General features: G+C 48.3%; 2 protein-coding genes across 6 annotated transcripts; one reads left to right on the forward strand and one right to left on the reverse strand.

Annotated features, from left to right (window-relative positions):
- BAG5 (BAG cochaperone 5) lies at nucleotides 1-12,899 on the reverse strand. Of its 3 annotated transcripts, none has more exons than XM_077323777.1 (2): nucleotides 12,723-12,899; nucleotides 1-4,880 (listed from the first exon to the last, which is right to left on the reverse strand). In XM_077323777.1, the coding sequence occupies exon 2, from the start codon at nucleotides 4,849-4,851 to the stop codon at nucleotides 3,499-3,501; it is 1,353 nt and encodes a 450-aa protein (XP_077179892.1). In that variant the 5' UTR covers nucleotides 4,852-4,880; nucleotides 12,723-12,899; the 3' UTR covers nucleotides 1-3,498. The 3 variants fall into 3 exon arrangements, with proteins under 3 accessions (XP_077179892.1, XP_077179889.1, XP_077179891.1); XM_077323774.1 differs by lacking the exon at nucleotides 12,723-12,899 and adding an exon at nucleotides 11,362-11,536; XM_077323776.1 differs by lacking the exon at nucleotides 12,723-12,899 and adding an exon at nucleotides 10,666-10,814.
- On the forward strand, nucleotides 12,884-25,401 carry COA8 (cytochrome c oxidase assembly factor 8). Of its 3 annotated transcripts, XR_013228595.1 has the most exons (6): nucleotides 12,899-13,116; nucleotides 19,551-19,748; nucleotides 20,508-20,571; nucleotides 21,466-21,556; nucleotides 23,420-23,613; nucleotides 24,585-25,401. XR_013228595.1 is itself a non-coding variant. In XM_077323778.1 (5 exons), exons 1-5 carry the CDS (start codon nucleotides 12,976-12,978, stop codon nucleotides 23,523-23,525), a joined length of 600 nt encoding a protein of 199 aa, XP_077179893.1. In that variant the 5' UTR covers nucleotides 12,900-12,975; the 3' UTR covers nucleotides 23,526-25,401. The 3 variants fall into 3 exon arrangements, 1 of the variants encoding a protein (XP_077179893.1); XR_013228596.1 differs by lacking the exon at nucleotides 21,466-21,556 and adding an exon at nucleotides 21,614-21,718 and having other exon boundaries at nucleotides 12,884-13,116; nucleotides 23,420-25,401; XM_077323778.1 differs by having other exon boundaries at nucleotides 12,900-13,116; nucleotides 23,420-25,401.

Below are 25,401 nucleotides of genomic sequence, written 5' to 3' on the forward strand. Positions count from 1 at the left end.
TTATCAAGAAGAAAGCATGAAAACGCTTTATTAAACCGTATTTCACTGTACACGCCAAGCCAACGGGATACGCAAGAATTGTTGACACACATTCTGAGAAGGAAGATTCGCGTCCACCAAAATTCAATAGAACATTGACTGCACAACCTCTACCACTTTGAGCGCTGGCACTTAAGAGCAGGGGGGGGGGCTCTCTTGGGATGGTTTGCAGATCACAGGACTGTTAAACGAGGCTGATTGGAGGAGAGAACATTTGACCACAGTTGCTGGCAAAAGAATTAGAGCAAGGCTACTGCTTTGGACCAACCCTGCTCCTAAAGCAATACAATCATAATCAGGAGGGGGGAAACAAACGAACAAACCATGAATAACATGATGCTCAAGATTCAGCAAAATTACATCCATTTTGTTTCTTTTTCTTACAATGCCTTGACACTGCACAAAAGGAGGGGACGACCCTGCTTTGGACAAAATGCAGAGTCTGAAATGGTCCAGCGTTAAGTCAGTCAACAGCAAAAATGCTTGCAGCCCACTGCAACTGAAAGCTAGGAGGACTATGCATCCTGGCCTATTTGCATATTAAATAGAAAAAATACATTCTTTTTTTAAAAAAAGCACAAATCAAGGGTTTTTTTTTTCAAACCCACGTACCAGACTCTCACTTCCTCTCTTCTTCTTTTTTTTTTTTGGTTTAGCTTATTTTACTGAGTTCAGCATTTTCATTCATGCATTGATTTATACTACACCAAGGATTTCTGGACAAATGTAAGTATTGCACATTAATCTTACAAGCAGATTTTTTAAAAAAAGGTATAGCAACAGCATTTATCACACCACCCTTACGTGTTTGCCCTGTTAAACACTCTAACAGACCACATGGAAGATTGAGAAACAAACCTTCAAACGCCCCTGAAATAATTTTGTAGTAATGGCAACGTTTCTGCAACACGTAGAATAAATGAACGTTTTGCAGGAGTTTATGAAAACAAAGGTGCAATTGCTGGGGGGGACTGTTACTGAAAGATTAGCTGTATGTTATTGCCAGTCATACACACACACACACAACTACAAACAGATCTAAGGATTTCTTATGCAAATACGAAAGCTGAAATATATGCATGGAACTGCCTGGCCAACGGTTCCCCTGCTGAATATGAAGTCAGAAGCAACACAGGTGAAGGGAAACACACAGCAACATTGCTCTCGAAATGATCTCAATAGGGGTTTCCCAATCCCAGAGAAACTGCACGTGCTCCAGATGAAGTTGTGCACGCGTGCAAAAAAAGCCATTGCAGCTAAAGTTAAAAAAAAAAAAACAACTTTCTAAAAGTGAAACGTCCTAATTATAGCTGTTCAAAACATCGTCTGAAGATAGACTAGAGCACTACACATGCAAGCAGGTATATTAAGGGATTTTTTTTAATGAGCAGGAAAGGTTACGGGGAAAGACAAGGTGAAGCGTTCAGTAAGTTTGTTAATCGGCACCAAGTTCTATTTTGCCTCAACAACAAAAAAAAGGATCTGTAATTTTGACAAGAGATTTGCCAGGCAGAGACACACGAGGCAAGAAGACCATTTTCAAAGTCAGTGAACAAGCTTCTTCTTTGGCAATCTAAAAACACAAAAACAAAACACCCACTCATTTTTTTAAAAAATACAATGTTTTCTTCCGGCTGAAATAGGTGAGGCACGGAAACACTGCAAGTTACTGGATCAGGATGGGAATCTCTGGGGCACGCTGGCTTATTGACTGAAAACTCTTCCTAATAAGAGAGTAATTTTTTTTCCAAACAATAAAACCCAAAAGGTAACATTCTTCTGATCCACTCTATGGCTGAAGTCTGAAACGGGATCTGGTGCGCCGGAGACGCGACCAAAAAAAGCAGCATGAGGCCAACAGCCAAAGTTATAGGTGTGCCCTCAAACTCATGTGTCACTTTAAAAGGCACTTGTATACTAAAGACAGCCTCGTTTCGTCTAATCACACGTCAAACTTTAATATGCGGGTGCAAATGCAATATATGAAAGCGGCTGGGCTGGTAATCCTCTAGATTGAAGCCAGTTCTCCGCGCATATTAAAAATTACTACCCAGTAAGCTTTTAAAAATAAAATGAGGTCTGTTTTCTACGGATTTCCGGAGGCCACTAACGACGCACTCTGCAACACTACGTTGGATGCTGGCTTCGGCTTTCCTGAACCTGTAAGTAAACAGGGAAGCACAAAAGCTAAACTGAACTCCAGCATGTTTTATTGATCTGGACGAGAACAATTAATAAGCTGCAGGGCTCTACTAAAGGCAAGAGAAGGGGAGAGGGGGGGAAAAACACACACACACGTTTCTTTGTCCATTATGCAACTGGGCTGGTAACGTGACAGACAGCGGTACTTCAGTTAAAAGAGAAGCATTTGCGGGTTGGACTGCTTGAAAAAAATCAGGAACCGTTGTGTGTGTGGGGGGAGAGACACAGTGCATTCCGCACATCTAGATGCTTAAAAAGCAGTATGTATAGTCTTCTTACATATCCAGGGGGTTTCACGGGAACTTTTAAGCTGAGAAGGACTGGGGGCCTACAAGCAAGATAGCAAGACCTTTACCCAAGACCAATGAGTCTGGGCTAAGTCTGGGCGTGGAAACTCTCGCATGCAGCCAACATGATCTCCAAGCATCCAACAGAAGCTTCCGTTTCGGAGGCTCTCGGCCACCGAAGAATTCCGTGTGGTCCTTCCACAGCAGTGACCTTCCCGCTCCCATTCTAAGCTACAACATTCCATTTCTGAGGTTATCGCAATCCCTTCAATTCCTGTGCTATAAGGGAGGACTGAGATTAGTTCTAAGCGCAAAGCCTGAACTAACCAGGCAGGACGCCTTCAGGGTCTGGGGTGCACAAGGCTGCAGCTGATCGCCCCACCCCACAGTTGGTAACATGCAGATCTATGGAAAACTTCCCAACCCTCTAAAAGTGAGAGCTGAGCAAGATTAAACCAAAACACATAGAGGGGAGGGGCCGGGGGGAAATGAGCCATGAGTAATTTGCATTTAATCCTTTGGATCGCGACAGTGCCTTCGAAGCATCCCCCGACAGCCAGGTCTAGGCTGGCTTGCAGCTCGCAAATTCAGCTCCTGGGATCTTCTTGTCGTCACCTTGACTGAACGATTAGGAAGCCACTTATGACAGGCTGCACTCCTTCCCGGTGCAGAAGGCCAGGGCGGCCGCTCTTTGTGACGGAAGGCGAGGAGATAAAGGCAAAGAGCCGCGACCAAATACACAAACAGCACGCAGATCGCTGCCCCGGCCAGGCCGGGACAGCAAAGGACACAACTGCTGTGTCGCCCAATCCGACACTGCCTCAGCCCCAAGGACAAAAGCAAACCACGTCGCTCTGGATTCTGTCGGGAGGTTGGTGGGCATGAAGTGCAAAAACAAAACAAAACAAACAAATCCAAAAAAAAAAAGAAAAGAAAAAGCGTCAACGTCTAGCGCGAAATCTCAGTGGTTTTAGTATTCCCATTCGTCCGTTTTAATGTCCAGGTAGTACAAGATATTCTGCGCCAGCTTCACCGCCTGCTTCCTGGCCGCTTTGGAGCGCTCGTCTCCTTGGGGATCTACGGCGTCGAGGGACAGGAGCTGCTTTGTGAGCAGCTCCTCCAGCCTCATGTAGTTCTTGTCCGTCCGGTTCCCGTCAAAGGACAGCACCTCCTGGAGGATCTGGGACAGGGTCCCGAGGATGTCCCAGACGGCTTTGTGGGGGGCGGGCTCCGCCTCCGCCTGCTGCAAGAGCAGCTCCCGCCGGACGAGCGCTTCTTTGAGGTCGACGTACGTGATGACCGTCTGCACTTCGATCACCGCCCGCCGCCTGGCCTCCCGGATGCAGGGGTTCTTACCTGGGCTCACCTCATCCAGCTGGGTGATGAGCCCCTGCAGCTCGGCCTTGGACTTCAGGTACAGGTCTGCGGCCCGGTCCCCTTTCAAGAGAGACGAGTGTATCTCTTTCACCTTCTTGCGGATCTCTTCGATCTTGAGGATGCACCTGTTCTGCGCCAGGTCGTAGGCGTAGGTGGAATCGGCCTCTTCTTCCAGGTCGAGGTACTTCTGCAGCTTGTTGATCTCCTCCACGACTTCCTTGCGGTAGTTCCTGATTTCCGGGTGGCCGCAGACGTCCAAGGCATCCAAGTCGGCGATCAGGCCCGTCAGCACGCAAGACAGATGCCGGCAGGTCTCGTTGCTGTTCACTCCCATCAGGACGGCGATCAGAGTCCCCCTGGCTTTGTTGACGTCGCACATGACGGAGTTGATCTTGGCGACAGAAGGGTGCGCGTCGGTGGAGAGGGGCAACGACGGCTGCTGCCTCGCACAGTTGTCTATGATCTCTTGGACGGCACAGACTTTGGTCAGCGTGCGGTACCTGGCTTTCCGCAGAGAGGTTTTCCCTCCGGTTTTCACCTGGGTGAGCCGGAAGATGATGTCCTGGATGCCTTCATCAAATTCCTCGGTGACGCAGTTGCCTCCTTTATAAAACCCGGTGATCTCGTGCTCCACCAGAGCTTGCGCCTCTTTGAAGATGGATTCCAGCTCCAGCCGCTGGGGATGGTTGGCGTTCTGCTCCAGCTCCCTAAGCAGCCTCTCGATTTCCTGGGCGGCTCGCTTCCGGGCTTGCTGGACATCCCCTCGGCCTTCCGTGTCCACCGAATCGATTTCAAAAAGCTGCTTGGTCAAAGCCCTCTCGAGTTTCTTGTACGCCCGGTCGCCGGACAGGCCGCTGAAGGCGGCTACTTGCGGCTCAAACTCTTTGACGTCCTTCTGTATTTCTTGTAACCTTTTAATGGAGGGATGTTGGTTGCCCATCTCCATTCTTTTTTCTTCATCCAGTTTCAACAGAGCTAAAAAAGAACCATGAAAAAGACACAGCGGTTGAAATTTCGAACACATATCTGACCGCCAGTCTGTATTTCTCGGTGTAGTGGTTAGGAGCGAGAACTCTGGTGAGCCGGGTTTGATTCCCCGCTCCCCCACATGCAGCCGGCTGGATGACCTTGGGCTCGCCAATGCACTGATAAAGCTGTTCTGACTGAGCAGTAATATCAGGGCCCTCTTAGCCTCACTACCTCACCGGGTGTCTGTTGCGGGGAGAGGAAAGGAAAGGCGGCTGTAAGCCCCTTTGAGTCCTTTGGGTAGAGAAAAGCGGCATATAAGAACCAACTCTTCTTCTAAAATTCAGTTTTCTGTTACAAAATGTTAACATTTGTGTGGGCTTCTGAAAAAACAACCACTGCATAATCTCAGAACTGTCTCTAGGATGTCAAATAGTTAGTGCTAAGGGAACTATATTGAAGACTCATAGAATCATGGAGTTGCAAGGGACCTCCAGGGTCATCTAGTCCAACCCCCTGCAGAATGCAGGAAACTCACAACTACCTGACCACCCATAGTGACCCCAATTCCATACCCAGATAACACCCCCTCTAAAAAACAAACAAAAGACTTGCTGGCCAGTCTGGGCTGGAAATTTGCCTCCTGACCCCAAAGTGGAGATTGGCTGCTTCTCCTTGTGCCACAAGATTGGCAACTCCTTGTGCCACAAGATCTAAGCACTGACACCACCCTTCCTGCCCACCCACTCACAATCTGCCTAAGCAGAAGAAGAGCTGGTTCCTTAATACCCTGCTTTTCTCTACCCAAAGGAGACTAAAAGCAGCTTACAATCGCCTTCCCTTCCTCTCCCCACCACAGACACCCTGTGAAGTAGAGTTCTAACAGAGCTGCTCTATAAGAACAGCTCTAACAGGACTGTGACTAGCCCAACGTCACCCAGTTGGCTGCCTGTGGAGGAGTGGAGAATCAAACCTGGATCTCCAGATTAGAGGCCACTGTTGCTCTTAACTGCTACACCAAGCTGCTGATGAAGAAGATGAAGAAGAGTTGGTTCTTATATGCCGCTTTTCTCTACCCGAAGGAGGCTCAAAGCAGTCGCCTTCCCTTTCCTCTCCCCACAGCAGACACCCTGTGAGGTGGGTGAGGCTGAGAGAGCCCTGATCTTACTGCTCGGTCAGAACAGTTTTATCAGTGCTGTGGTGAGCCCAAGGTCACCCAGCTGGTTGCATGTGGGGGAGCGCAGAATCGAACCCAGCATGCCAGATTAGAAGTCCGCAGTTCTAACCACTACACCAAACTGGCTCAACCCTCTGAGCCCAGCATGGTGAGGTGGTTAAGAGTGGAGGACTATAACGGGGAGAACCAGGTTCAGTTCCCCACAGGAAGCCAGTGGGTGACCTTGGCATAGTCTCAGAACTCTCACAGTCCCACCTGCCTCACAAAGAAGACTGTTTTGTAAACTGCTTTGAAATTCCTTAAGCTGGCTGAAAGCAGGGTATAAAAGCCTTTTCCTTTTTTTCCCCTCTCCTCACAACAATGCTGTGAAATACATTAGGCTGAAAATGGGTGAGCAGCTCAAGAACACGCAAGGGACTTCAAGGCACAGTGGAAATGTGAACCCAAGTCTCTCCATCCATAGCCTGACACTCTAACCACCATTCTGCATTGGCTCGCTTTTAGGGAAAAGCCATTAACTTCCATGAGATTACAAGACACAGCGGTTTGTACAAAAGCCACGAGATTACAAAATGTGCCCCCCCCATCCCAGCCACCACCAGACTGCAATCGAGCTCAGACTGCAATCGAGCTGTTTACCCATTGTTACCTGCCCTGAGTCAACTGGGAAGGGCGGGCTATAAAAATAAAGTTGTTATTATTATAAACTTATTTTATTGTATATTTTTAAATTAATGCCATTATGTTTACATGGGGACACCGCCCTGAGCCTGTCCACTGGGAGGGCAGTATAGAAATCATCATATCATACATCATCAATAATAAATAATACTTCCAAGTGCTAGTCTGCAGAGGAGAGGACACGCAGTAATGGGTTTAAACTACAAATACAATGATATAGGCTAGATATCAGGAAAACATTTTTCACAGTCAGAATAGTTCAGCAGTGGAATAGGCTGCCTAAGGAGGTGGTGAGCTCCCCCTCACTGGCAGTCTTCAAGCAAAGGTTGGATGCACACTTTTCTTGGATGCTTAGGGCTGATCCTGCGTTGAGCAGGGGGTTGGACTAGATGGCCTGTATGGCCCCTTCCAACTCTATGATTCTATTCTATCTGAGACAGGCCCACACAGCAGCCTAACCTCAGATGCCTTGCACCAGCTGTAGAACTATTTTCTTCACTGGGGTTTTCAGTCAAACGAAAAAAGATAAGGATTACCCAAAGAAGTCACAGCTTACATCAGGATTAGCAGAAGCAAAGAAGGACAAAAGCCTCAGCACCTTTAATAGTTGTACGGCTGGCAGTTTGGCCCACCTTTCCTCCTTCCTGTACAGCAAGGGTCCCCAATCTGAGGCCTGCGGGGCCCGTATGCAACCCCTGACCTCTTTTGGTGCGGCCCTCCAACCTGCTTGTCTGCTGCTATCACCCTCAGGCCCATACTAGAGAAATTTGCTGCAGGCATGTTCACAGTCTTTGGCACCACATATATCTGTGAACAAATCTTTTCCAAGATGAAAATTGTGAAATCGGAGTGTAGGTCAAGGCTGACAGATGAACATTTAGGTGACATTTTAAGAGTGTCTGTCACAAACCTTGACGTGGACATCAGGGCCTTGGCTTACAGAAAACGGCCACAAAAATCACACCGACTAGGTAAGCATGTGTAGCTAAATCAAAGGACTCCACAGTAAAATATTGTTCCAAAATGGGATTGCATTGAAGTTAACATTTCGTCATTTACCTTTGCATGTTTACTTTTGATCTAAATAAGGAGGCTAATAATTTTGTTACATTTTGGTTTAAGATTTGGCCCTCTTTAGGCACTGGGCACGTGTCATGAACCCCAGTTCCTGACCCGTGTTTTATAAGTACTCTCCCTGAGACTCTCAGGAGGTTGGCCCCCTTCCTCCTTTAGTGGCCATAAACTCATAAATCCCCGTTAGCTTGGCAACTTTTAGATCAAAGAGTATTCTTGGTGGCTCCCTTGAGAACTGCTGCATTTCCCCGCCTAGCCCCTCTTCTCCCTACCCTCCCCAGGGTGTGAAATTGATCCTTTGTCTCTGCCAAGGAGTTTGCTCATTGAACAGTTTCTATTGATGCCTATTTGTTTTAGTCTATTGAATAAATATTCCTTTTGGATTTCAGTCCAATTGTGGTCTTGAGGAAGTGGTTATTCCAGTGACTTTACAGAGGTGTCTTCTGCCTGGTTCATGACAGCATGCTAATGCGGCCCACTTGCGCCAAAAGGTTGGAGACCCCCGCTGTACATGAAGCTTGTATAGCTAGTGTGGTGGAGTGGTGGCTTCTACTCTGGTTTGATGGGGTTTGATTCCCCATTCCTCCATATACAGACAGCTTGGGTGACCTTGGGCTCATCACAGTCCTGTTAGAGCTGTTCTCACAGAGCAGTAATCTCAGGGCTCTCTTGGCCTCACCTCCCTCACAGGGTGTCTGTTGCGGGGAGAGGAAAGGGAAGACGAATGTAAGCCGCTTTGAGACTCCTTGGGGTAGAGAAAAGCGGCATATAAGAACCAACGCTTCTTCTTCAGTAATCTCAGGGCTCTCTTGGCCTCACCTCCCTCACAGGGTGTCTGTTGTGGGGAGAGGAAAGGGAAGACGAATGTAAGCCGCTTTGAGACTCCTTGGGGTAGAGAAAAGCGGCATATAAGAACCAACGCTTCTTCTTCAGTAATATCAGGGTTCTCTCAGCCTCACCTCCCTCACAGGGGGTCTGTTGTGGGGAGAGGAAAGGGAAGGAGACTGTAAGCAGCTTTGAGACTCCTTCTGGTAGGGAAAAGCAGCATACAAAAACCAACTCTTCTACTACAGCCAGGCCCACCTGCCAAAATCTCCTTTTCTGGACAAACTACAGGAACCCTCCTTTGTATCTAACAATTCTACGGAGTTAGGGAGACGTATACACAGGCATTAATTCATTTAAATAAAGCCCAAGGGCACAAGCGCTCTGGCAGGTTGAGCTGTGAGTCAGGAATACTTAAGCTGGAATAAGCTTTGTTGGTCTTTCAGGTGCCACCAGACTCTCATTCTCATTTTGCTGCAAACCAGTCTGGTGGAGACTATAATCAGCAGCATGTGTGACCCTATGTACGCTGACTGGGAAGTAAATTCCACAGCGATCCCTTTTTGGGCCTAAGGTTCAAGACAGACAGTGTCTTTCTTCAAGACATCACAAGCCAAGTACAGCAAAAGTGGCTGATGCACTGTGGTGAAGTTGCCATGTGCTTCCACGGCTAGTAATCCTGTGGTACCAGAAAGAGGCAAGCACTACAAGGGAATCAGAAGGCACTTGCTCATTCTCCATCGCCGGCCCCTCTCAGGATAAAGGTCGCATACAGGATAACAGAACCAGGGCTCTGGTTGCTCCCCTTATTTGGTATCTGCCCTCTTTTGCCCCCCTTCCCTTCTCTCTCCAGCTGCCTGCAGCCAAAACAAAATGAAAAGACAACCCTCAGCTTCCTTTGAGATGAAGTCTCTTTTATTATTATATTAATTAAGCTGTCCTCCCCAGACCGTCCTCTTGACCACCCATGGCAGGCAGCGTCCCCTTTCTTGGGTCTCTCCCACCCAGCTAGGGTTGCTGGCCTCCATTCAAGCCTGAATATCTCTATAGGATTGCAGTAGACCTCCAGATTACATAGGTCAGGTCCTCTAGAGAAGATGGCAGAAGAGAGAAGAGCTGGGTTTTTAAACCCTGCTTTTTACTATCTTAGAGCCTCTTGTGGCGCAGAGTGGTAAGGCAGCAAACGTGCAGTCTGAAAGCTCTGCCCATGATGCTGGGAGTTCGATCCCAGCAGCCGGCTCAAGGTTGACTCAGCCTTCCATCCTTCCGAGGTCAGTAAAATGAGTACCCAGCTTGCTGGGGGTAAATGGTAATGACTGGGGAAGGCACTGGCAAACCACCCCGTATTGAGTCTGCCATGAAAACGCTAGAGGGCGTCACCCCAAGGGTCAGACATGACCCAGTGCTTGAACAGCCGATACCTTTACCTTTTTTCACGATCTGAAGGAATAATCAAGCGGCTTGCAAATACTTTTCCCTTCCTCTCCGCACAACCGAACTACAACTGAATCCGAGGGGACCGATTGGCTGTTTCGGCAAAGAATTATCAAACGGCTGTATTTGGATGCATGGCACAGTTTACTAATTTAACAGAATTAACTTTTGCTTTAACATTCCCACTGTCATGATGGTAGTTTATAGTCCGAGGAAGAGTGCTTGCACTCGAAAGCTCAAAATAAATCTTGGTTGGCCTTAAAGGTGCTACTGGACTGATTTTTATTGTGCTGCTTCAGACCAACGCGGCTACCCATTTGAATCTCCCCACAACAGACACCCTGAGAGAACTGCTCTGTGAAAACTGTGACTAGCTGAAAGTCACCCAACTGGCTGCATGTGGAGAAGGAGTGGGGATTGAACCCGGCTCTCCAGAGGAGAGGCCGCTGCTCTTAAACACCATGCCAGGCTGGCTCGGAGGGCGGCCTTTACCCGACCAAAGTCCCTCTCCAAGGGCTCCCCCCTCTCCCCAAATCTCCAGGGATGTCCCCTCGAGGTGCCTTTCCCCCAGAGCACCTGCCGCCCCCTCCCCGGCCCCCTTACCCCAAGCGAGAAGCCCCTCGGGGGAAGCGAGACCCGGTGCGCAGAGCTTGATCCCCCGCCCCCTCCAGCGACCCTACATCCCTGTAGGAAGGAAGGCCGGGAACCAGCCCCGAGCTCGGGCCGCTTCCCCCAGGCGGAGCGCGCCAGCCAGCCGCCCACCCCCCGCCCTCGCCCGCCGCCGCTGACTTCACAATGGCCCCGCGATCCAATTCCGCCCTTCCCCGACCCACGGAGCCGCTTCGCCCGCCGACGGAGCCGGAGCACCCAGCCGCCCTCCAGGCAGGCCCAGGCAAGGGGAGACTCCCCGCCCCCCCCCAGCGCCGCCATGCACGCCCCCCTCCCGCCCGCAGACCCGACGGCACAGGAACCCCCCCCCCGCGTCGCTCCACTCGCCCCGACGGCCCCGCAGCCCTCCCCGACCCGGCTTGCCAACTCTGCCCCGGGCATTCCTGGAGAATCTGGGAAGCGCTGGGCTCGAGCAGGGGTGGGAGCCCAGAAGCCACCCGGCCAAAGCAGCCGTCAAATCTCCGACGGAACCGATCTCCGAAGCCGCCTCGGGAGAGCTTGGCAACCCTCCAGCAGAAAAGAGCCCCTTCCCTCCCCTCCTCGCAGCCCGTCCTCGTCTCCTGCGCCTGTCGGGGGGATGGCTGTGCCCCCCCGCCCAGGCGGCCCTCGGGGTGCCCCCCACCCGCGCACCTAGGGAGACGGGAATCCAGCAGCAGCGGCGGCGGCCGAACAGGACGAAGGAGAGCGGATCCCGCCCGGGCTGCCGGGGTGAGTCAGACCTCCCTCCCGTCGGGCGCGTCGGCGCGGCCATCGACTCCTCCGACGCTGCGCAGCCAGCAGCTCTGACTCAGCCGCGGCGGCCGCCAAGTCGGAGAGGCGCCGCTGGACGCCGCGGAAGGGGGGGGGGGAGGAGGAGGAGGGAGCCTCCGCACGAGGCACGTGGGCCCTCCCCCGCCAGGCACCTCCGCGTCCGCGCACGGCCCGGGGCACGGGCGGAGGAGAGCAGCGCCCAGACGCGGCCGCCGAGGAAAGCAGCAGGAGGCGGCTCGCCCGGGCGAAGCCAAATCCGGCCCCCGTCGTGTTAAGCCTCCGAGGTAATCCGCACACAAGGCGCTTCCTCGACGGGTTTTCCCCCCTCCTTACTGCGCGTTCACCTATACCAGGGGTCGCATCCAGGGAGGCGGCTCGACACCCCGCCGCCGCCGCCCCCCTGCAAAACTCCTGGAGGCTTCCCGACCCTCTCTGCTCCCCTCCCCTTTTTCTCTTTGCATTTTACCCCCGATTCGGAAGCGTCCGACAACACGCAGCCGCCCTTCTTGCATTTTTTACCCCTATTTTGAAAGCGTCTGACAACGCACAGCCGGCTTCCTGACATTTTTGCACCGGATCTGGAAGTGCCAAACAACCCACAGTCTGTTTGCATTTTTTTACCCCGATTTTGGAAGCGTCTGACAACGCACAGCCGCCCTCCATGCATTTTTCACCCCGGATTTGGAAGTGGCCAACAACGTACAGCTTGTCTGTTTGCATTTTTACCCCGATTTTGGAAGCGCCTGACAACACAGAGCCACCCTTCTTGCATTTTAGCCCAGTTTTGGAAACGTCTGACAACGCACAGCCGGCTTCATGCCATTTTAAACCCCGAATTTGGAAGTGCCAGACAACACACACGCACAGCCTGCCAGCTTGCATTTTCACCCCGATTTTGGAAGCGCCTGACAACACACAGCCCGCCTTCCTGCCGTCCAACCTGTGTCTCCGGCCATTCTCCGCTTCCCCGAGCCCATCCTCGCATCCAGGGGGGCAGCTCCTGCCCCCATCATTCTATTTATTTATTTATTTATTAGATTTATATACCGCCCTCCCCGAAGGCTCGGGGAAGAGAACATGCAACACCCCCCCGCCCCAACTCCTGCAAGCCCACCCCGGCACCTTGCCCCGGGGTAGCTACTCCTACTGCCCCTTTGCAAGAGCCCTTCTCCCTCAACCCAAGCAGGCAGGCAGGCAGGCAGCTATCCTACTTCTTCCCCGCTTTTGCCTCCGGGACTTACCGGGGGGTCCGAGCCGCGCTCCCGGGCCCAACCCGCCGGGTTCCCCACCCGCGACGCGCGTGCGCAGCGCCGCTTGACGACTAGCCCTCGGCGCTCTCTTTTTTTTTTTTGAAAGGCTGCGGAGGACAGGCAATCAAAACTTCCACTGTTGGTTTGACGACCTTGCCGTAAAGCGAGGCAGGCAGGCAGCCAGCCAGCCGCCGTGTCGTCTTTACAGGGTCGCGTTCCGCTCTGCGCAGGCGCGAGCTCGCGGATGGCAACGGCGGCGAGGATCCGGGGATTTGAGGGCCGTTGGAAAGGAGCGCGCGCGGCGGTTGCCTCGCGCGGCCGTTTTTCCTCAACGGCCGCTGAAGGGCCGGAGAAAGAGGCCCCGCCGCCGCCGCCCAAAAACAGGGTAAAGGAGACGGCTGGACGAAACCCCCGAGGAGTTTCGGTGGCTTCGTTGGGAACAAGGCCGCGGTTTTCCTTCTCCGTAAAGGCGCCCAGAGATCAGGCCTCCTTGGGCCGAGAGCGGACGGAAGAGCGCTTACCTGAGAGGCGGTGGGTGGGTGGGTGGGCGGCCGGGGGCTCGGTTGTCCTGACGCCTTGCGGGCCTCGTCCTTGCTATCGGTCTCCCTTTAAAACAGGGCCAGGTGGGAGTAGGTCAGGCGCGAAGCCCCTGGGGAGCCAGTGAGAGTGGAGCGCGCTGACCTCGCTCGCCCCGTGGCCGTTAATTGGGTCTGCAGACATGTTGCTCGTGAGTCAGGGCCTTGGCGGGGTCCTTCCTAGCATGTCCCGTCATGGGTCGGTGCGCTTTTGTGGGTCCGCAGACGTGTTGCTTGTGAGTAAAAACCTTGGTCAGTGATCTAAGGCAGCTTCGTGAGTGTTAATTGGGTCCACCAGCTCCTAAACATGTATGAAGAACCGGCACGCTTACATGTATAACAAGATCATGACATGATCTGACTCAGTGGAAGGCACTTTCTTGTGTTGGTGAGTGGTAAGGCTGGTGATTGTCTGATACATCTGCATGCGAGGCTAATCACTTTTCAAGTCACTTTCCTCTGCCTCAGGGCAGTGAGTTCTTCTCACTTTTGCAGTTTGGCGACCCACAAATTCTGATTTGCTTGGCATGGTGACCCTGTTTGAAAAAGCAAAACAAATACAAATCAATAAAGCTATAAAAGCCTGGAACCCATGTTCACAGGCTTTGCCACCCATTTGGTTTGGGAACTAACACTGCATTAGACTATTCTTTCGTTTGATTTGGGTTGGGATTCACATGGTTTTAGAGCAGCCTTCCTCTACTTTTTATACTGTTGAGAAACCTCTGAAACATTCTTCAGAAGTGTGATTATGCAGAATATGTTTGGAAAGTATAGCCATAGACACACCCACCCAGGGCCCCTCCCTTTCTCAACCCCTCCAGGCCCATCATTTTGGGGGGGAGTAGATTGACATGACTATATATGGTCATATCACCTGATAAATGTTTAACACGTTTTAAAAATATAGAAAAAATTAATTAATTCCCAACCCTTCTAATGCTGTCAAGAAACCCCAAGGTTTCACTAAACCCTGGTTGAGAAAGCTTGCTTTAGAGCTTGCTTTTAATTTTTCAGCTGGGAGACATTAGATGTCTTAGACACTATCCTAGCCATTGTTCATATGTGCAGAAGCATGAAAGAGATGGAAGGAACAGGAAGTGGTTGTCATGAACCAGGCAGAAGACACCACTGTAAAGTGACTGGAACAATCACGTCCTACGGTTGTAGTGAAATCCAAAAGTATTTCTTCAGCAGACTTGAACAAATAGGCATCTACAGAGAAAGTTCGATGAGCAAACACTTTGGCAGAGACAAAAGACCAAAAGCCCCCATGGGGATTTTATACCTGGGGACAGAAAGAGGGAAAGGGGGTGGGGAAGGAAGCAACAGTTCTCAAGGGGGCTTGAGAACACGCTTTGATCTAGAAGTTACAAGTATTGAGATTTCACAGAGCCCTGCAAGTCCAGGAAGCGATAAAGGGCCAACTGGAGGGGAGACTCTTTGGAATGCAAAGGGAGGTGAACAGCAAGCCAAGGGATTTATGAGTTTACGGCCTTGGAGGAGATGGGGGGGGTCAACAACCTGGGAGTAGGCAGGAGACAGCTAAGAAACACGGGTCAGGAACCCGGTTCATGACAGTGGTGGTATGGATGGCATTTCTCTAGAACCCATGTGATGGATTCCAACTTTGAACATTCCTTTGCACAAAGCATATGTAATGCTTGCAGTCAAAAGCTCACGCCTTGAATAAATCTTTGTTGGTCTTAAAGGTACTACTGGACTGATTTTAATGTAGTCAGGGAGCCAGTGTGGTGTCATGGTTAAAAGTGTCAGATTAGGATCTGGGAGACTGAGTTTGAATCCTACTTGATGTGTGATCTTGGGCTGGTCACATTATCATAGCTTCACCTACTTGCAGGGTTGCTTCAAGGACTAGATGGAGAGGCGAATGGTGTAAGCTGCTTTGGGTCCCGTTTGGGGCAGGGAAGTTGTGTCTAATTAATAAAATAAAAATAAATGCAAATAGAAAACAACCACAGTGTGGACCAAAGTGCTGCCTTGCTTCATGGCTTGCTACGTAATATTTATGTTTGGTTATTTAAAATATTTGTCTCCCCACCCTTCCAGCAAGCTCAGAGTAGCTTACAACAAATGTTTTGAAAGTGATTTGAGATATAGTATTCCAAAATCTAAGGCACCACCTGTACTCTGGAAGTACAATATGTTCTGCCACCTTAGAGTTTTTGCTTGAACTAGGCCAGAGAAGATTTTTTTTTTTGGAAGAATACCTTTAAAAAAGTGGCACCTTCCAATTTGTGGTTTTATTTTTAGCTGTTTTATTTATACACCTCTCCCCAATGGGGATTCAAAACCGCTTACATGTTCTTCCCATCTCTTTTATCCTTATACCAGCTCTATGAGATAGCTTAGAATAAGTATGTTTGTCTGGTTCAAGGCCACCCAGCTTCTGCAGCAAGGTGGGGATTTGAATCTGGGTCTTCCAAAACCTAGTAGTCCAATATGCCAAGCACTCTCAAAAAGCTTATCGGATCAATTTTAAAAGTATCTACATAAATGTGTTCATATAAATTATTAATCAGCTGTTGTTCCTTATATTTATAAGTTTCCTTTTTTCACTGTGGGATTCAGGGCAGCTTTCAGAAAATTTCCAATCCAAATGTGCCTCATATCCTCAATCAAGGTCCCTACACATTGTTGCCCAGCTGAGCATCTTAAGCTTGTGTACTCAGATGCATGTCTCTTGGAAGTTCAGTGGAATGTGTTTGCTAGTAGAGGGATTCCCAACCAGAGGTCCATGGATGCCCAGGGGCTTGCGGGAGTTCCAGACGGGATCCGCAGCATTTCCCTTCCTGTCTTAATTGTTCCAGAAGGGATCCACAGCATTTCCCTTCCTGTCTTAATTGACTTAGCTAGGGAACCGGCCATTTCCATTGCTCCCCCTCCCAACCAAGGTGGTTTATAGGCTTACTAGTAATCAAGCCCGCTGTATGAGTAATACAGCGGGCTCTAGGCACTTACCGGATCGTGGGAGGTCCGTCAGGCGGCGGGGCCTCCCCCGGGCAGCGGTCATTTGGCGGGCAGGGAGTCCCCGGCAGGCGCGCTCTGTGCGACTGCCGGGGGTTCCCTCGGGCGGCGGCCTGATGCGGGCAGGGAGCCCCCGGCAGCCGCGCTCCGCGCGACTGCCAGGGCCTTCCCTCGGGCGGCGGCGTGACGCGGCGAGAGGCGCTTCGCACCTCTCACTGTGTCAGGCCGCCGGGCAGGGAGCCCCCGGCAGCCGTGCTCTGCGCGGCTGCCGGGGGCTCCCTTGCGGCCGGCCTGACACGTCGGAGGGGCTTCGCGCCTCCAACCTGTCAGGCCGACAGCAAAGGGAGCAACTGCGAGCCGCGCGGCTCACAGTTGCTGGGGCTGGGAATCGGAGGGACCAATCGGCAGGCACTGTGCGCCTGCCGATTGGTCCCTCCGATTGTCTGTCCTGAGGAAGGGTCCAATCCGGTCCCTTCCTCATCACGGACACATCCCGCCTTAGAACCCCTTAACCATTTATTTAGTCCGTGGCGCCCGTGGCGCCACGGGCAGTTTAAAGATATGCTGCTTTTCTCTACCCAAAGGAATCTCAAAGCGGCTTACAATCGCCTTCCCTTTCCTCTCCCCTAAACAGACACCCTGTGGGGTAAGTGAGGCTAGGAGAGCCCTGATATTCCTGCTCAGTCAGAGCAGTTTTCTCAGTGCTGTGGCGAGCCCTAGGTCTCCCAGAATCGAACCCGGCATGCCAGGTTAGAAGTCTGCACTCCTACCCACTACACCAAACTGAGTTATCTTGTGGTTTCTGTTCGGGGGGGGGGCAGAGCCTGCATGCCTACTCCCATTTTAAACTACCCCTTCTCTCCCCCCCCCCCCTCCAGTTCTCAAGACTGTCACTTCTGGTGATTATTTCAGGGGCTCCTCCATGGCTTAAAGGTTTAAAAAGCATGCTCTAGTAGTTGTATTTAGGGTTGCAGTGCTTTTCTTTTAAAGATATAAATCTTTTCCACTAGTGGAGGTTGGCAGTTTCTGGATTTCTGGACTGCTGTTGTGCTGTTGGCATTCAAGGAGTTGGCTGAGTTGAGTAAAAGGGAGTTCAAGGGGAATGTTGATGACAGGCAGGCACAAGAATGATTCACCTTTGTTTGTGTTTCATCTCTGCAAATTGAGTGTCACTAAGCCAATTGACTGAATTGTTTACCCTGAGTGCAAATTGCTGGCTTATGTCATGTACTGTGTGAGGAGTTACATCCTGATAATTAACATTTGTGGTACCTCCTTTAATCAGCTTTTCATTTTTGTTTTCCTTTTTGGCTCAGAGCCTGCAGAGCAGCTGACCCTACTGACTTATCAACTACAGGCAGAATAACAGCTTGCAGAAGGGAGATATGAGTATGTCATGAGTTTCTCCCAGCCTCTGTTGTCACCCTAGTGATAACTCAGTTGTTGGAGTCCCCCCCCCCCCAATGAGCCAGAAGCAAAAATAAAATTCCTAATACTTAACTTTTTAAAAAGTTGCTACCTATTGCCAGCTAGTCCTGACATGCTTTTATATGTAGTGTAAACATGACTACATTTTCTGTAACCCTTTTGCTATGTTCATGGTCCAGCAAAACACAAGAGAGAATCTGCCGAATGTGCCTTTTATGGCCTGTGATAGTGCAAATGGACAGCTCCTCATGGTTTATTATAATCAAGAATGATGATGCTATTGCTTCAATAGGGCCATTGCCCATCTTGCAGCTCCAGGGTGTGCATGACTTCACTGCCCTCTAGAGATATTTGTGGAATATCTGGGAGTCTTGTTTGTTTTGGAACAAAATGTGAAATGTATACGTATGCCTTACAAGTTCTTCATACTCTCACCAACTTTATACCACTTCTGTTGTCCTGGGCCTGGGCCTAAGTGAAGTTAATCCACAACTTGAACCTCTTTTCTTAATACTGTTATCCACTGAACTTTCTCTTGAATTTTGCTTATACAATCAGTCCTTTTTAGGTTTCTGCTTCTTAGTCTGCTGCTCTCTGTTTCCATCACACCACCGTGCTGGTTCTGTTCCAGCTTTCTCTCCCTTACCCTGGTTGCTGCTGCCATCTCTGGCCGAGAAAGGAGCTCTTTGCAATGGCAGATGCCCTTGTTGTTTTGACAACTCAAAATAGTGACCAAGATTTTGCTATTTTGTGGATTTGTTGTTTCATGCAGCAACCATACTTGGCTATTAGATATATGACTAAAACATTTTCTCTGAATTTGTTACTTTCTGTTTAATTTTTAGTCTTATCCGATCGTTCTTTAGTATCATGGTGAATAGAAACTTTCAGTCATGGGAGCTGGGAAAGTCCCTGTGGGGTAGTGGTTAAGAATGCTGGCTTCTGATCTGGTGATGTCAGGATCAGTCCCTGCTCTCTGCCATGTTTGAGTTCCTTGAACCTAGGAGACTCCATATTGGTGCATCTTTGTCCTGTGCTAACTTTCCCATGTAACCAGAATGCTTATGCCTGTAGTTTTCCTTTGATTCCCCCCTCCTTTTGATCTCTTCCTTTTCACACGGCATAGTCTCCCTGCTGTGATACATTGTTGTCTGTGTTCCTGTAAACATCTTACCTTCTAGCCTGGGGCGCCAGCCTGACCAAGGCCGCGCTAACTTTGGCACCTTGGCAGGAAGCCTGGGATGGCACCTGGGTGAGAGGGTTACGCCTCCCCTTGGGAATGCTTGGGTTTAGGCGGGAGAATTGTATTGATAACTGCTTGCTCTTCTGATATCGAACAGTCTTGACTTCGAATGTTAAAGTGTTCAGATCTACTTCCAATTAAAGCTTTCTTTCTATAGAAGTTTGTTTGTGAGTCTGTCTGCTCTTGACAGGTGAGCTGGATTTGATTCCCCACTCCTCCACATGCAGCCAGCTGGATGACCTTGGGTTAGTCACAGTTCTCTTAGAGCTGTTCTTGCAGACCAGTTCTCTCAGAGCTCTCAGCCCCACCTACCTCACAGTGTATCTGTTATGGGGAGAGGAAGGGAAGGTGATTGTAAGCCAATTTGAGACTCTTTTGAGTAGTGAAAGTAGGGTATTAAAACCGCCCCACAAAAACTAAAAGATTAACTTTCCAGCAAATGTATGTGTAGATTTTATATTTATGATGCTTCATTAGCTTTTTGTATCTAACAAAAGTTCACAAAGCAGTGCTGAAGCAATTTGTGATGCTTTTGAATGAAAAACAGGAAGTTTGCAAAAGTCTAATTTCTCTCATTTTTTTAAGACTTCAGGTTTTTGTCCTCCTTCATATTCTTGCCACGACTGGATTGGACCTCCCGATCAGTATTCAAACCTCCGGCCCATAATATTTTATATTCCCAAACATGAATCTCCAACGGAACGCAGACTTAGAGAATTTAGACAAGAAACTCAAGCTTGGAATCAACAATTCTGGGCAATCCAGAATGTATTGTTTAGAAAGGTGAGTGCATAGCAAAAATGCAAAGCCACTTGGTGGTGCTGGGAATCTTGCAGTGTGGATTGCCAAGTGACTCCAATGATGTTTTTCTGCTTTTGTCATATCGTGCGATGTAAAGGCTGATCTTTGTTTTTTGTAACTCATATTTATTTAATTTATATCACACCTTTCTCAAATATAGGGGCCCAAAGATGCTTACGTCATACTCTTCTGCTTCCATTTTCCCCTCACAACACCCCTGTCAGGTGTTGTTAACTGGCCCAAGGTCACCCAGCAAACTTCCACAGCTGGAGTGGGGGTTCGGACCTGGGTCTCCCAGATGCTAGTCCGATACTCTTAACCTCTATATTATGCTGGCTCTCAACTCCTAACAATAAAATAATGAAGTATATTATTTTTCATTCGTAAATACCTCAAATAATATGCATTATAAAGTATCACTTTTTTAAAGTTAATACTACATCACTTATCAGAAACCAATCTATTAGACTTCCTCTGCTGCTGAAGAAAATGCTTCTGTACAAACTTGTTTTAAGTTGGTCATAAATATGAACCTCTTAGAGCCCCATATTAAGCTAAACAGAAAGCTTGGCTATTATTATGCTTGCTGTGTTACAGGCTGATGGTTTGCAGAATGCTTATTAAATGTTTCGTGGACAAGATGCAGTCACCCATTAATATACTTGGTGGAATAGGTTCTGTTAGCGCTAATGGACAAAATGAACTTATATCCACCAATATATTTAAATGCTGATATTTCAGGAGAAAGAAGAGTTTGTTCACTCCAGATTGAAAGCCAAAGGTCTAGAATTGAGAGATGAACAAGGTCAGTAAAATTGTCATTTCTGTAACTCTGTGGTTCCTTCTGATTGTTTGAAGTAGTGAACAAGGCATAAGCCTGCCTTTTTGTGCCATCACGTTGCAACTGACTTGTGGTGACCCCAGCAAGTGGCTTTCAATGCAGATGAGAAGCAGAGGTGGTTTGCCATTGCCTGCCTCTTCAGAGCTTTCATTAGTAGTCTCCCATTCAAGTAGTGACCCTGCTTGGCTTCCAAGATCTGACAAGATTGGACTATGCCATGGTGCCTTTCCACAATTTTATTAGGGATAAAATATAGTATGATCTTGAAAGCTAAGCAGTGTTGGTACTCACAGTCTTTGCTACCCTGACTTGCTGCCTGCACTAAGGATGTAAGCAGCTGCCCTGCATTTGGCTTGAAGCATTATATTCTTTTGGGTTATGATTCCAAGGGGAGGGTGAGAAGAGAACTATATTGTCAGAACAATAGTATGAAAAACATTTTCCTTCTTGGAAGCCTGGATGCTGCAGTGACATCTTGGTCATTTTTAGGTTCCCTGTGAATCTACTCAATCTTTGAGATTCTCCCCCCCCCCCAAAAAAAATTCTCATTTGTTCAGCTTGACTACTTATTACCAGTATCTCCCCTTATTATTTAATTCACTAAATCTTTTCAGAGTGTAATTTTATGGCGGTCCCATAAAGCAGATAGCTGTTTTTCACTTATGTCTATCATGAAAGTAGGCTGTGAGACTGTGGTGTGTGTGCCCAAGGCCACGCAACAGTGATACTAGAACACAGGTCTCCTACATTCCAGCCTTGCACTATGCTGTGCCAGACTTTTCCTGAGGCTTGCATTTAAATGTATGTTCCGGCATGCTTAAAATATTTTCTGACCTAAGTGTTGTAAAATCTTTTTAGGACAGAAAGTAACACTGGATGCTGAAGAAATGGCTGAATTTTATAAAAGTTTCTTAAATAAAAACTTTAAAAAGCATCTATTTTATAACAGGTGAGAATCTGACTCCAGCATATAGAATATTCTTTTCCTCATATATTATCTCTCCAGTGCTCTGGTTCGGCCTTACTTGAAGTATCGTGTTCAGTTTTGGCACCACATTTGAAGAGGTATGTAGACAAACTGGAGTGTGTCCAGAGAAGGACAACAAAGATGGTGAGTGTCATGAACCTTGGTTCATGCCCCCTTCTCTGATAGCAGTCTCCTGGTATCCTCCAGGTTGTCATAAAACCATAAATCCATTTGCTGGTTCCTGGCTGCCTCTGCATTTCTAAGCTGCTGTCAGCAGGGCTCCCTTATCTCCCTCGCTTTTCTTGTGACCTTGCCAGCCGCACTGGAGACTAAACAGGAGTAACAGTTTAGATCAAAGCTGGGCCATCTGGCTCTGCTGGGAACTACTGCACCTCTTTGCAAATGTACCTTTCCCGCCATCCTGATCCCCCATGCCCCCTCCCATGCTGGGTCCCCCCTATAAGTATACTCTAATGTCTATTGTATCCTTACCAAGATGTTTGATCACCGAGTCTTGGCACGTACCAGCCTTTGTATTGCTCTGTTTAATAAAGACATTCCTTTGGATTTTCATTTTGCCTGAGATCTTGAAAGTTCCTTTATCAGGGACTTTGCTGGCTGACTTCTGCCTGATTCCTGACAAGGGTCTCTGCCAACTTGTCAGGAATCAGGCAGAAGTCAGCCAGCAAAGTCCCTGATAAAGGAACTTTCAAGATCTCAGGCAGCTTAGGAATGCAGAGGCGGCCAGGAACCAGCAAAACCAGGATTTATGGTTTTACGACAACTGGCCTGGAGGATACCAGGAGACTGCTTTCAGAGGAGGGGGCATGAATCAAGGTTCATGACAGTGAGGGGTTTGGAGACCAAGATCTATGAGCTTTGGTCTGTTTAGCCAGGAGAGGAGATAACTGAGAGGGGATCTGACAACCATCTTCAAGTAATTAAAAGGCAGCCATATAGAGGATGGAGCAGAGTTCTTCTCTCTTGCCCCGGAGGGACGGACCAGAACCAATGGGATGAAATTAATTCAAAAGAAATTCTGTCTAAACCTCCGGAAGAAGTTCCTGACAGTTAGAGCGGTTTCTCAGTGGTACAGGCTTCCCAGGAGGTGGTGGGTTCTCTATTTTTGGAGATTTTGAAACAGGCTGGATAGTCATCTGATGGAGAGGCTGATTCCATGAAGGTTCAAGGGGTTATCTGGTTACAGTGGATGAATGATAGGGTTGTGAGTGTCCTGCATTGTGCGTGTATAGGTATAGATAGGTGATTGAATTACAATAACCAGACTTGCAGCAGGTACTTTATTTTCTTGTACATAGAGTGCTCCATTTTATTGGGTTGAAACATTTGCTTTGTTTACTATATTGATAACATGACTCACTGCTGTTTCCAAAATGAAAAAGTGGAGACCTCTATAAGAAAACACAAAAGGTAATAAGTACCTGAAACCACAAAAAAGAAAAAAATACTGCTCCACTCCTTCCTTGGTTAAAACAAAAAACAAAAAACTGCAATGCCCTGAAAGCTAATTTTTCCAGGCTGCATTGGTATTTCAATAAATCATCTTAGTTTATATTTATATTATTACTCATGACACAGTTTGTAACTCTGCTGGCCTGGAGGTATATCAGATTATACACATGGGGTTGCTCTTTTTCACTTGGCACTTTAGAAAATTAAAAACTGAAGTGTTTAGGCTGTTCTGCACTAAAGGATGACAGGAAAAACCGTGTACCAGAGACCAAGATTTCTCAGTCTTACATCTTTCCCTGTTATCTCAAAATGCTTTTAGAAGTACCTCCATTGTGTATTTTTGCTAATATTTCCCCTTGTTTCTGAAATTAGGGAATGGTACAAGCGGAATTTTATCATCACCTTCCTCATGGGTCGAGTGGCATTCCAGAGAGCATGGAGAAGACTTGGGTTGAAAAAGATAAGGACTGATAGCTAATACATCGCAATACCAAGTACCTTGGGAAGATGCCCTTATTATTTCTTAGAAACTAAGCTGCAACGATGGCTTTTCTCAAGGTCTTCAGGTAACTTCAGATATGAATGAGTTAGTTCCTTTTCTGCTGTTCTGCAGCACCAAGTATTCCTCATGAGTAGAAAGATAAATTGGTAACATCAAATTGTACTTGAGAACTAAAGGCTCAGGGCATCCTTCTTTCTGGTTTCGTTGATCAGTTTTCCTGCCTTGTTTGTGGTCTGCCACTTGCATTCCCCATCAGTGAAAACACGGGTCATGCTTCAGTGTTTAAAATCAGGCTTCCTCACATATAATACAAAACCATACAATACAAAATAAAGCGCTCGATAAATGTATCCTTATTATTTCCTTGTAGTCCAACTGTTACGATGCAGTCCTAATCAGAGTGACACCCTCCTAAGCCCATTGACTTCTGTTTTTGGGTAATCGTGCTTAGGCCCTGCCTAGCTAGTCACTCCACTTCCAGGAAGACAGGGATTGTAAATCTGGACTGAGCGAGAAGAGTGCTTGCAAATGCCACTTCTTTTTGCCAATTGCTTATCGATCACCCTTCAGTTACTGTAGATGCTCAATTCCATGTCCTGTGAGAACCAAAGTGCCAGATCTGTTTTATTGTAGGACAGTCATGTCATAGTGTGTTGGCTATCAAAAGGCTGCTGATACATTATCGTTTCACTACACTTACCTTCCTTCCTTCTGTAACAGAGGATTTAATGTGTTGATCTGAACTGGCTCATTCAGCCAACAAGGGCCTTGAAAGAATTATTGTTTTCTTGGCATAATTTTAAACCTTACATTAAACCTTGTAAACTATGGCATTTTGGGGGCTCCCTCTCCTGCTCCAATGGCTTGCACTTGGCTGCTTTCTAGGGTGTAGCTAACAGGCCTTCCCAGGGGAACAGTGGTGGGGTTGAACAGTGGGAACAGTGGTGGGGTTGAGCCACCTTATTTCTTCTCCTATCCCCAGAACCACAGCTCTTGTTGCATTTGAGCTGAAGTCTCATCTTTGGATTTTCCTAGGAACCTGCCTTGAGAGGTCCTAATTTTCCGGCTTCTCTCCGAGAGGGCAGTGATTCATCCCTCCTGCTGGGCTCCTGGATGGCTCCTTCTGCCCATCTGCCCTCCCTCCTGCCCTGTTGGCTATGCCAGGGGTTGGCTGGGTAGTCTGCCTGCCCTCTCTTCACCCCTGCCTCTTCCTTAGCTCTGGGCTGCTGTTGGCTAACTTGCTATTGTGCAGGATTCTCTGGCCGCACCTTGGTTTCTACTCTTGCTCTGGAGGCTGTCATCCTCTCTGGGCTGCGTCACAGTTGGCCCCCAGCTGTTTTTTTTGCCTGCACCTGGAGTTGTGGGGCCAGGTAAGGGGCCCCATGTTGTCACCTGGAAAGCTGCTTGGCACTGTAGACAGGGATGTGGTCGCTGGAAGCTGGACATGGGAGGTTCTGGTGCTAAGTTTGCCAGCGTCTCTGGACACATTGCTGCTAGCTCTGAATTATTCTTGCCTCTGACCAGAGGTCCACTCCTGCTTTCATTTTGTGTGTGACCAACAGCCCGCACTAGCTTCTATTTCATTGAATATTTTGGACAAACGGTGTCATTGGATCTATTTTCTCGTGAGATGTTTTATTCAGGAGAATGGGGTTTCGGTTGCTAGAAAAAAATGGTATTTTCAATAATTGACAATTCCTGTGACACACTATTTAATAATAAGGAATGTAATGTCTTTTTATAATCAGTTATCATATGTACCAGTTACAAACAACATTGCATAGTGATGAAAATTTGAACTGATTTCGGAAGGAATTTCTACTGTAGTAAATAAAATGCTTATTTTAAACAA

The sequence above is a fragment of the Paroedura picta genome, chromosome 2, assembly GCF_049243985.1.
Source record: "Paroedura picta isolate Pp20150507F chromosome 2, Ppicta_v3.0, whole genome shotgun sequence".
Classification (NCBI taxonomy): domain Eukaryota; kingdom Metazoa; phylum Chordata; class Lepidosauria; order Squamata; family Gekkonidae; genus Paroedura; species Paroedura picta.

Coding starts and splice junctions, on each gene's coding strand:
- BAG5 (XM_077323774.1), bottom strand. CDS start 11,482: ATGGCCGCGCCGACGCGCCCGACGGGAGGGAGGTCTGACTCACCCCGG. Junction 4,881..11,361: donor CTGGATTCCCGTCTCCCTAG/GTGCGCGGGTGG, acceptor GTTCTTTTTTAG/CTCTGTTGAAACTGGATGAA.
- COA8 (XM_077323778.1), top strand. CDS start 12,976: ATGGCAACGGCGGCGAGGATCCGGGGATTTGAGGGCCGTTGGAAAGGA. Junction 13,117..19,550: donor CGCCGCCGCCCAAAAACAGG/GTAAAGGAGACG, acceptor CATTTTTTTAAG/ACTTCAGGTTTTTGTCCTCC. Junction 21,557..23,419: donor AAGCATCTATTTTATAACAG/GTGAGAATCTGA, acceptor TTCTGAAATTAG/GGAATGGTACAAGCGGAATT.